The sequence below is a fragment of the Hevea brasiliensis genome, chromosome 17, assembly GCF_030052815.1.
Source record: "Hevea brasiliensis isolate MT/VB/25A 57/8 chromosome 17, ASM3005281v1, whole genome shotgun sequence".
Classification (NCBI taxonomy): Eukaryota; Viridiplantae; Streptophyta; class Magnoliopsida; order Malpighiales; family Euphorbiaceae; genus Hevea; species Hevea brasiliensis.
This window is the reverse complement of record NC_079509.1, coordinates 1,146,128-1,157,664: the sequence shown is the minus strand read 5'-3', so window position 1 is coordinate 1,157,664 and position 11,537 is coordinate 1,146,128. Positions and strand designations below refer to the sequence as shown.

Sequence of the window (11,537 nt, the reverse complement as noted above, 5' to 3'; positions counted from 1 at the left end):
TTAATAGTTAATTTAATAATTATTTTTATCGAACATTTATATTTTAACAGTTATATAAATAGTTAATCATTAACTATTAATATTTAATAATTAATTTTTAATAAAATAATTGACAGTTATTAAAATAATTAATAGCTATTAGAATAATTAATATTATCAAACAGATCTTAAGATGATTTGATTATAAAAGATTAATTTAAATAATGATAAGAATTAAATAGTTAATAAATTAAATAATATATTTATTAAAATAAATAATATAAATAATTAATTTTTTATTGCAACTAAATAATAAAATAAACAAACTCATATCTAGTTCTTTAAAAAAATTAAAATTAAAATTAATGGATGATGAATGAATTAAAATATTTTAATAATAGAGATGTATGATGATCTTTGTATTTATTTTAAATTTAACGCTTCGTAATTTTAAAAATAATGTTTTCCGTACGGTAAAGAAATTGTTATAAATTATTAAAATTAATTTGTTTTGATATATTTTATTATTATAATATGAAAGAGAAAGAAGAAATATCACATTGAGGCAGACCTAAGGGTCTTATCAATAAGGATGTTTTGTCCAACAAAATCTAATGGCTGTTCTTTAGTGGGACCCTTGTAAGATTTGCTGTCATGTAATTTCTTTATATAACACCCATTAGCTCTCCCGTCGAGCCCCCTCCTCCTGATATCAGCGAGCCTCTCTCTCTCTCTCTCCTTGTTTCATTTTCTTGTGAAAGGTCAGTTTCTCGAGTTTTAATTTTCTTTCTTAATCTCTCAACTATAACCATTTCTTTCTTTCATTTTTTTCACCTTTTTTAGCCAAAATATTGGATTTATATACATGTATATATATAGAGAGAGAGAGAGAGTAAATAGTAAGCTTAAAAATTTGCTATAGGAGTGGACAGATTTTTCCCACCCTCAAAAGGTCTATGGTCACCTTTAACAAAGAATGAAGGAGAGTGGTAGAAAACAAGGTGCACTATCGCCATGCGCAGCTTGCAAACTTCTCCGCAGGAGATGTGCTCAGGACTGTGTTTTTGCTCCATATTTTCCAGCAGATGAGCCTCAGAAGTTTGCTAGTGTTCACAAGGTTTTTGGAGCAAGTAACGTTAACAAAATGCTACAGGTTAATCTCCATCCATCTCTCTCTCTCTCTCTATAGTAATTAACGCTAGCACACAACTGCAATTTTTTTCTTTAAATATGTCAAATTGTCAATCAAACTATACCTGTTTGATTACGAGCGCAATTTTCTTTATGATTTAAATGCGGCGGCTAGCTTTTTTTTTTTTCCCTCAAGGTGCACTAAAATAAGCTTGAGATATGCACATGTATATAAGCTTGGGATCTACTACATATATATAATTATATTGCTAGGCACTGTTGTGTCCAACAATGCAAATAATACACAAATTAAGGAGCACCCTAAGGAATCAGGACAAGATTATAGAAAGTGCAAGTTAGAAAAACAAAAGGTACGCGCTCTTGTGTGGAAAAAAAATTACCTTCTTACATTAATAAATAAATATTCAAATTTTATAATAAAAACCCACATACATTACATTGCTTATAAAAGAATCTGATAATTGAATTTTTTTTTAACTAATTAAGATCGATAATGTTAACATCAATTGTCATATATATTACACATTGGAAAGACATAACTATTTTGTTTGTGGGTGTCAATTGCGAGATATCTATGTCTAATTATGTGGCATAAAACATTTACCTGCAGCCTATAAGAATAAATTAACAAAAAAATATTATTCAAAAACTCATGAATTCAAAATATAATATATGTAATAAAACTCACATATAAAATAATTTAGACCTACTTATTTATATCTTCAGTCAAGTTTAAGTAAATTTTTTTCTAATTATAAAAAATGGGAGAAAAAGAAAAAAATTTTAAAAGTAGAAAAGTCTTATTTTTAACTTTCATCATCGGTTGTTGTGGTTAGTTTTCAGTTGATAGAAATATTACGTACCCCACAACACTGAGAAAGTAGGGTTCTAATTCCCATATTCTATTCAAAAGTAACTGTTTTACCATTTTGATTCCTCAATTTCGTACACTAAAGAGAATAAAGGATCACAAATCTAGCTTTACTTGTTGGTTTGCATATGTGAAATCGAGATAATATGATTAAAGTGATGATTGAAGAGCCAAACCTCTCTTACTTTAAGACCCATCTACATAGAATTCTCTTATTTTTCCATATAAATTTGGAAAAGATAGGTTGATTGTGAGTGGCCTGTGCTTTGTGCTTTAAGAACATTGAAGTTACGTGGATAGAGATATATCATAAATATGTCCAAAATAGACCTTCATCCCATCTAACCAAATAAAGTTTGATACTTTACTATGATTTCTTATTTTATTTTATTATTTTAGTTTTTTTAAAGGGATTTTATTTTATAAAATTAACCTAAACTCATGTAAGCGATTATGTCATTATGACATCTCTACATAATTAGAGTTAACTAAATTTATAATTTAATTGTAAATATAATATCAATTAAAAAAATTTTACCTCAATAATATTTAAAGTTATTTTTTGAATTATAAAATTTTAAATTAAAATTTGAATCTTAATTAAAATTAAGTATATCTAAAAAATTTATTTAATATTAAAGTAAAAAAAAAAAAAGAAGTTATTGTTAAGTAGAACAAAAGAAGATATATATTGTTGCTTTTCTTTAATAAGAGAAAATTTAACGATGAATCTATCCAAATTGAATTGGATAATATTTCACGATTTAAGATATTATTCATTTTGGTCTTTGAACGGCGCAGTTTTGCTCTGGGAAAAGAAACCTCAAGAAGGAAGAGTTAATCTTGGCTTTACAATTGCAAGACTTACTATTGGTGTAATATTTTACACCACTAGCAATCAAAAATGGAAAAAAAAGATCGACCCAATAGTGTTAGCACGTGTGTACCAAACCCAATGCCAATGGTGAATGATTTATGGAGGAATTTCTCATGTCAAAAGTACTGTAAAACATCAACTCCAGCACGCCAGACCAAATAAAGGTCTTTAAATGCATGCTTACTTAAGGGCAAAACTGTGGCACATGATTTGGGTTGAAAAAATTAATTATATCTATAATAATTTCCAACCCTTTTCTTGAGGTTCACTTCATTTGATATATCGTTGCAAGGTTCATTGCATTAACCAAATAATGCCAATGGCATGATTATTGTATTCATTAATTAATACCTGATTTTATTAATATGTCAACGTCTATTAATATTTTTCTCTTATCTTGCTTTACCCTATATATTCTCAAGTGCTTTTTTGACCAAGCAGAACAGAGTTCCAGCATTACATTAGGCCAATTTCTGTACAGACTACATTTTAAAGTTAGATTTTAGCAAAGAATTTTCTTTTTTGCTTTTGCTTTTTTCCCCTTCTACATAGAACAAAAAAGAAAGAATATTCTTAACTTGTCTCGCTTACCATTCCTGCTTGAAGAGTGTAACATAAGAGTGTTTATTATTCAATACAAATCGCTAAATCAAATTGGACTTAATTGAAATAAAATATTTAATCTAATTTGACTCTCTTAAAAAAAGGGTTTAGTTTGAATATTTTAAAAAAATTTGTTTACGGTTCAGTTTGGTTTTTCATTTTAAAATAAACCAAACCGTTCCAGCTTATAGGGTATAACAGGTGGTGAAAATTTGCAGGAATTACCTGAGCATCAACGAAGTGATGCGGTGAGTTCGATGGTGTATGAAGCAAATGCCAGGTTACGTGACCCAGTATATGGATGTGTTGGGGCAATATCATCCTTGCAGCAACAGATTGATTCTCTGCAAACCCAATTGGCAATTGCACAAGCTGAGGTAGTTCACATGAGAATGAGACAATATGGTTCGTCTTCCAATAATATTCCAGGCACCATGGACATGGTGGTTGATCAGACCAACGCTGGGGAGTCTTTGTGGTCATGCTAGTTATCACCATGCATGCTTGCTTTCCCTTTTTGCCTACATACTTATTTATCAACTATAATGGGCTTGCTTTATTGTCTCCTTCTTTCATGCCCTTTTGCTTCTTTTTTTTTTTTCTTATTGTTTACAGCACATCTCTCTACTTGACCAAGAGATGATGATGATGATGATGATCATTAACCATATTGTATATATTTATAAACATATAATTATGAGTTATGATATCTTCAGTACAAGTGAAGTTGACTCTCTGTCAGCAGCATTTATTTTAATTACTTTCATTTACTTGTACTAATTAGAAAATGAAGTGTTTTTGGTGGGAAGAGTGGGGTTTGGCAGTGCAATGGTTGGTGCAATGTCATAATCCATTGTGATTATTAGAGTTAATTAAATTTGATTATTCTACAAACCTAAAAATTTTTGAATGGCGGTGAAAAGGTAGAAACCAAATCTGATAATGAAGTGAAATCAAAGATAATTAATCCAAGTTAATGTAAGGATGATGAAAAATTTCAGACAAGATTAGACATAAATCAAGTGTAACATGTTATCATGTCATGGCATGCACAAGATTGTCTTTTGTTTGAAAACTGGCAGCCTGTAATTGGTTTGCTCTATCATGTCATGGCATGCACAAAATTATCTATTGCACTGCAGAATTACAAGTAAATTAATGATTAAATCACAGAAAAGCAGATTCCCAACACCATACCTGCGCTATTTTGGGGAAACAGAGCACAAATATGAGTGAGATTTACAGGACTCTGGCATTCATGCATGAGCGGTTGGGAAGTTTGGTGCTTTCCACACCTAATAATTCCAAGCTGAGGTAGTTCAACTAGCCATTTTCTTATGCCCCACATATCAAAATTTAATAATTTTGATTGAAAATAAATGTGATAAATGAATATATTTTAATAAGAAAAAGGAAGAAACAAAAGAAAATATTTTACTGAAGATTTTCTTTTTTAAAAGAAAATTCCCTCGAGAAAATTTATTTTTTTCTGTGAAACAAGCAGTTCCTCCCTAAGTAATAAAAGACGAAACTTCCTTGCTTTCCTCGAGCCCATCCCATTAAACAAAACATGTCCTAATCGCGTAAGGCTGTGCCAAAAAGCCCATTTCACCTAAAGAAAACCATGGAAAAGCCTAGGCTCTGAAGCATGCTCAAAGGATATTGTAGCCTTTAAAATTTTCAAATTTTGATTGCAATTTAATTCTTAAATTTTTATACTAGAAATTATTTTAATGCTCAAAAAGCTTAATTTTTTACTAACCAACAGTTTATTTAATTTCTGAAGTTTAAAAAAAAAATTATAAATGAAGAGTTGATAAATTGTAAATTTATAAAAGTGCATGAAATAGGTTTCGAGTTTTATTTTTTAATTTATTTATTTTGAAATTTATCAGATTTATGATAAGAAAAAAGAGAGTACTTTTCACACGCATTAGACATTTGTTGAATAAAAACAAAAATTTATAAGACTTCGTTGAAATAGATATGAATTTCCTATTTAATACATTTAAAATTATACTGAAATTTTATAAATTTTCATCTTATATATATATATATATATATAGTGGAAACTTGAAATGAAGAGAGATGACTATCAAGAAAAAATGTGCACTAAATAGGGCATCTAGTATTGACCTCCTGTTAGAAGTAAATTAAGAAGCGGGTCTATATATTATCATTTTTCCCTATTGGTTGGTCAATGCATGTTACAGTAGCTCTTGTTTTTGTATGGTGTTGGACTTGACCTCTTAAATCTTACAGAGAGAGGCTTTAATTTATGAATCACAATGCCCTAATTGCGACATAAATATGAATGTATCATATCTCAGAATCTATGCAAGGATAAATATACAGTAGCTAGGCTTAAAAAAGTTAAACATTAAGCTAGCTAGCTGAAATTGCGCAGCAAGAGTAATGGGTGTCCTCACATTCCGAAGTTGGAAGTTTGCAAGTGCATTAGTGAGGGTCAACAGATCTTTGATCTTCATGGGACCTGGATATTGCTTCCATTTAAGTTTATGGGAAGCAAATGTGGCAAGATAAGTCACCGACAAATCTCATCGAATGGTCCTATCTATGATTGACACATGCTAGTGCTCGACTCAAATAGTTCTACATTATTATCATCAAGTGTTTGTATAGTTTCAACATTGAACCCCACTCACTAACACTTATTAGTTAGCTCTCCCTTCTCTTCAACGGACGCTGACTTTGGAATTCTGCATCACATGCAATCGTAGGGTGCATTTTTTTTGGATACTTCTGTGGCCTGTGGCTTGCTGTGTATGTGTGTTGCTTTCCATATTAAGAGGGACTTGGAATTTTGTTGTGAAAGAGGAAGCCATAAGTCCAATGAAAGTTTTAAATGGGGAAAATGAAATTGAATATTTACTATTCGCTTTATATCATAAATTTATATTATAGTAATTTAAAAAATATTTATTCAATATAACAATAATTGCACATTATTTCAAAATTTAATTAAAAAAAATATAAAGTTGCTATTTAATGAAATAGTTTTCCACATTTAAATTTGAATCAAAATCTAGAAATAACTATTCTATTTCCAATGTAATCAGCTTAAGGCCAAATGTGAATTCTGCCCAAATCTTCAATCAAATTGTGAAAAAGAAGGCAAATGGGATCAGCTTGTGAAACTGAGGATGTTTCAAAATCAATTTCAGCTAGTGCTTTCTTACGATTGCAAGAATGCTTGCTTGTGACACCCATTTGCTTCTGCTTCCTTTTCCTTTATTTTTTCTTTTTGGCTTATCCTACTAACTCTTTTAAGGGGAAAAATGAGAACAAAGCGGGTGAAAGGACATTATTTTCATTGGTTTGTCATGTTCATGTTGACTTGTTACAAAATTGCAAGTGTAAAATTGCCTAAATCTTGACTTTTTGAGTTTTTCCAACACAGAATTCAAAAGCATTAATTAATGCTTCCTAATCGTCCTCGTTTGACTTGGGATGCCTTGAACATGTCGTTTAATCTAGAATTGGAATAATATTTGCTGAGGCAGTTGATGCTTTTTTAATTTCTCTTCGGACCATACGGGAAGCTTCATATGTTGAATCTTGCTATCGAAACAAACCTTTCAAATAACAATAGCCTCAAAGTGCCTATAGTCGAGCCTGCAAACTCCAAGAGCAGTGCGGAACTAAATCTAGCTACTATATAAGTAGCTTGTTCCTTTGGAACCATAAAATTCCTTAATTAGAATTGGATTTTACAAAATATCAGTTTCATCATGTGTTTTAAAACAATGCTACTCTTGCTCATGGAAGAGGGATTTAATGTTAATTTGTGTACTATATAAAATTTCTAATTTTCTTTTTATTTATCATAAAAATAATAAAATTTTTAATTAATAAATGAAGAAATTTAACTCGATGTATTTTTAGATTTGATTATTGATGATTTTCAACTAGTGCTGTAACCATGTCTTTGAATTATATATATATATATATTTTTTTTTTGGTCAAAAATAGAACACACGCATATGAAATAAATCATGGCATTTTTAACAAGTTTTATATATAATAAAACAATATACTACTGTGGAATATTGCATAATCGGAATATATAAAAAGCATATGCCTCCACCTCGACTCTAGAGATAATTATTGGAAAAACGAAACAGAAAAAAGATGAAAGCCCAATGTCACTTCCGTTTTGAAAATTATGGCCATCTAATAAAACTTCCCGGTGTATCCATGCATAGAACCAGAAATTCGGCATAAGTTAAGGGTTAGTCGTAGAATTTATCACTAAGGGTGTGTTTGGTTTACCTGTTGGGTGCAGCTGATAGCTGATAGATATCCAAACAGATAAATTGTGGTGTTTGATAAGTTTAAAAAAAATAGAGCTGATAGCTGATGGACAACTGATATAATACCCATCAGCTGCAGTTTGTATCAGCTCTATTTTTAGAGCTGTTTCTCATCAACTGATAGCTGATATGATTTTATTTTTTATTTTGAACATATTATCCTTTTTTATTTAACTTAAAAATTAATATTATTAATATTTTTATTTTTTTATTTATAATTTTAATTAACATATTTCAACTTTGTTAAAATATTTTTTATTAATAACATAAAATATAAAATATTTATTTATATCCAAAAACTTAAAATTAATTATAAATTTTTCTATTAACAATAATAATTATTTTATTATTTTATCTATATTTTTAAAATTATTTAATTATCTTAAAAAAATAATTATTTTTTTATTTCAATACTAAAATAAATAATATAATATAAAAGATTAATAATTTTATATTTATTTAAATAATATAATATATTAATTTAATAATTATATATTTAATTTAATAATAAAATAAATAATATAATATAATAAATTTATAATTTTATATTTATTTAAATAATAAAATAAATTATATGATATATACCCTTATTAGTCATTTCACATATTAACAAAGAATACTAAATATAATTTTACCAAACACTTAATATAAAAATTTATCATCGCTATCGGTATCACTAACAAGAATGACTATCAGCTAACAGCTATCAGTTATATTCAACAGTTAATCCAAACATGCCATAAATCTTAATTTTAAGTTTATTAAATTTTAGTTTATTTATTAAAATACCAAATCTTGATTGTTGTAATAATAAAATCATTAAAAATCATATATATATATATATATATATATATATATATATATATATATATATATATTGCATATCTTATTTTAATAATTTAATTTAATTCAATGACTGACAGCATACTACTCACCAGATAAACACTTAGATTTAAATTCTCATTCTCTTAATCCCTACTCAAAATTAATTATACTTTTTCTGTAATATTAATTTTTTTTAAATAGAAATCTAATTTCATTTTTTAAATTTTACTCATAGAAAAAAAAGGAGTGAGAGGAGAGAGGGAAATTATTTTGGATGATTTATTAAACATATAAATAATCAAATATAATAGATTAATAAAAAAAAGTTTTAATTATAGTGCTTGCATCCTATTTTTAATTTGAATTTGATCAAATTTTATTTTAGTAATTTTATTATTAACAAATTAAAACTTATTGAATTTTATGTGATAAATTAAATTAACAAAATTTAATGATATTTAACAATTATTCGATAAGGAAGATGAAACTTATCCACATAATTTTAAGTTGTTACTCTAATACTAATTTGATAAATATAAAGAAATAATTATTAAAAATATAAAAAAGATGGATAATATGAATTATAATACCAAATTCTGTTTACAAGGATACATGCAGAAAGATTCTAAGTTTTATGGTTTTCAATTATTTTATGGATCATTAACAGTAATTTGATAGACAAGTAGAGCATATTAGGTTAGAGGATAGAAAAAAAAAAGAGATAGATCTAAATTGACTTGGAAGAAACTAGTACAACATGACCTAGAAGCATTATACATTTCTGAGAATTTAACCTAAAATTATTTAGAGTGAAAAAAATGAATCCATATAGCTGACTCTAAATTTTTAAAATAAAGACTTAGTTGAGTTGAGTTGTAATAGTAATTTGATACCACCATTTGGAATAATGGCTTCAAATTTTGTAAATAGCCTATTTTAAATCATGATGATATAATTGAACATGCCACTGCCACAAAACTCAGTTGAGCTAGCTTCACATATGTATGCAATAATTATTGAGCCGATCATATTAATGATAAATTATTAAAATAAAGATAATTTAATTAACCCAATTCAATTGAAGCAAATTAAGGAATTTCTATATTAAAGCATATGCGTATGATCATATGAATTAGGCACATTAAAAATCCCCAGGATGCCTTCGATATGTGATCATGTACAACATTAGTTACAACGTACACAGTTGTTTTCAAAACTCATGTCATTGTTAATTAAAGTGAAAAAGGAGAGATGGAGATTATCATATGATAGTTAGGTGAATCTTTTTCTATTTTGAACTTCAATTTCCAACTGAAAACAACCCAGCACTAGCCATCTCTCTTTAGCCAGCTTACCCTAATTAGCTTGGTTAGATCAGTACATGTCCATATCCCAACACTCCTTTTTCAGTCGCTGTCCATTCATTCTCCATATAATTAATTATTTAAGTCACCCAACTATATATGGTACATCATTAGACTTGCTACAGCCTCTTGCAGCCAATCATCATCATCATTCTTCATCTGGAAAAAAAAAAAAGAAAAATATTTAGTAATAGAATTAAAGATATCTCTACAATTATATGATTTTAATTTCGAGTCTGATTTCGATTAGGTAAATAAAAAAAATAAACTGATTATATATATACATATACTGTGCATATAAAAAAGTTAATTTATTTTATTAATTTTGTATTATTTAATAATATATAGGTTTGGATTATGGATTAGCATATACCTCGAGGGCATCATTGCTATATGATTCTTTTTCTTGGAGAGGATTGTCAATCTTTTTCCCATCAGTGTCGTCTTCACATAGTTCATTATTCCTGGCAAATCTTCCCCGGACACGAACTCTCCGGTCAGCTAGGGTTTTGCGACAAGCATACTGTAGGCATAAAATACATATAGCAATTTTAAGGTAAATGCAACATTCTAAAAGGGCTGAATATGAACTGAATGGGAAAAACGAAGATATTGAAATGGGGAGAGAGAGACACCTTGATGGTCTTATTGAAGTTTCTTTGGTTTCTCTTCTTCAAGTACCTCAGAATTCTATCTTTCCTTTCTTCCACCGTATACCGGCCAACCTTTATGTTGGTGTGTTCCATAGCTGGCATTTGATTGCATTGAACTCCCTGTAGCAAAATTTAGAAATTATCACCGCCTAAATTATATATACAATATTCAAACACAGAAATCTTTACATGCACTGTAGGAATTGAAGAAAGAAATTAATATATACCCAATTTTCTCCAGAATCAGGACAAACAGACTTGAAATTCGGCACAAGCCCACTGCAACTGTCTCCACACTCACAGGTATCCAAATACTGAAATCCGCCTCCAAAGTTCTGAATTTTGGCAATGCCACTAAAACCCATTTTGTAGTCCAGCAATGAGGGCACATCCACCTCAGAAAGCACAAGTTGCTCAGGGAATGAGGTGGTGGCGGTCGTCATCGGAACCCGCGACAAGATATCAGACTCTATCGGAAAACCTTCAAGCCCACCATTATTATTATACAAAATGGGAAGGACAACGTTCTGCTCATGGCCCAACATTGCACCACATGAAATTGTACCAGTGGAAGTGCTAGCAAATGCATTACCACCATAGTGCTCTTGAGCAATCACCGACGTAATCTCTGAGAATTCCTCAGGAGAAAACTGATAATCTGAGTAGAAATGAGGGAAGGAAGCCATTATTAATTGAGGAGAGAAAGAGAGACGGTACTAGAACGTAGAAGGTGGCTTATGGATTAAGGTTCTCTCTATCTGCCCTGTCACTTAATCTTCGAGGCTTAGATGATATATATATATATATATATATATATATATATATATATATATATATATATATATATATATATATAGGAATAGGAATAGGAATAGGAAT

General features: G+C 28.9%; 2 protein-coding genes across 2 annotated transcripts; one reads left to right on the top strand and one right to left on the bottom strand.

Annotated features, from left to right (window-relative positions):
* Positions 1-706: 706 nt before the first annotated feature.
* Positions 707-4,239, top strand: LOC110638463 (LOB domain-containing protein 4). Its single transcript, XM_021789024.2, has 2 exons — positions 707-1,132; positions 3,701-4,239. Exons 1-2 carry the CDS (start codon positions 956-958, stop codon positions 3,968-3,970), a joined length of 447 nt encoding a protein of 148 aa, XP_021644716.1. The 5' UTR covers positions 707-955; the 3' UTR covers positions 3,971-4,239.
* A 5,557-nt stretch (positions 4,240-9,796) lies between these two features.
* Positions 9,797-11,415, bottom strand: LOC110638462 (uncharacterized). Its single transcript, XM_021789022.2, has 4 exons — positions 10,886-11,415; positions 10,641-10,778; positions 10,379-10,528; positions 9,797-10,164 (listed from the first exon to the last, which is right to left on the bottom strand). The coding sequence occupies exons 1-4, from the start codon at positions 11,342-11,344 to the stop codon at positions 10,099-10,101; spliced, it is 813 nt and encodes a 270-aa protein (XP_021644714.1). The 5' UTR covers positions 11,345-11,415; the 3' UTR covers positions 9,797-10,098.
* Between the last annotated feature and the right edge of the window lie 122 nt (positions 11,416-11,537).

Bases quoted from the DNA above. Each gene is read 5' to 3' on its own strand.
- LOC110638463 (XM_021789024.2), top strand. From the start codon at position 956: ATGAAGGAGAGTGGTAGAAAACAAGGTGCACTATCGCCATGCGCAGCT. The intron at 1,133-3,700 runs GTTAATCTCCAT...GAAAATTTGCAG, and splicing joins ACGTTAACAAAATGCTACAG to GAATTACCTGAGCATCAACG.
- LOC110638462 (XM_021789022.2), bottom strand. From the start codon at position 11,344: ATGGCTTCCTTCCCTCATTTCTACTCAGATTATCAGTTTTCTCCTGAG. The intron at 10,779-10,885 runs GTATATATTAAT...ATTTTGCTACAG, and splicing joins CTGATTCTGGAGAAAATTGG to GGAGTTCAATGCAATCAAAT. The intron at 10,529-10,640 runs GTGTCTCTCTCT...TTATGCCTACAG, and splicing joins ACTTCAATAAGACCATCAAG to TATGCTTGTCGCAAAACCCT.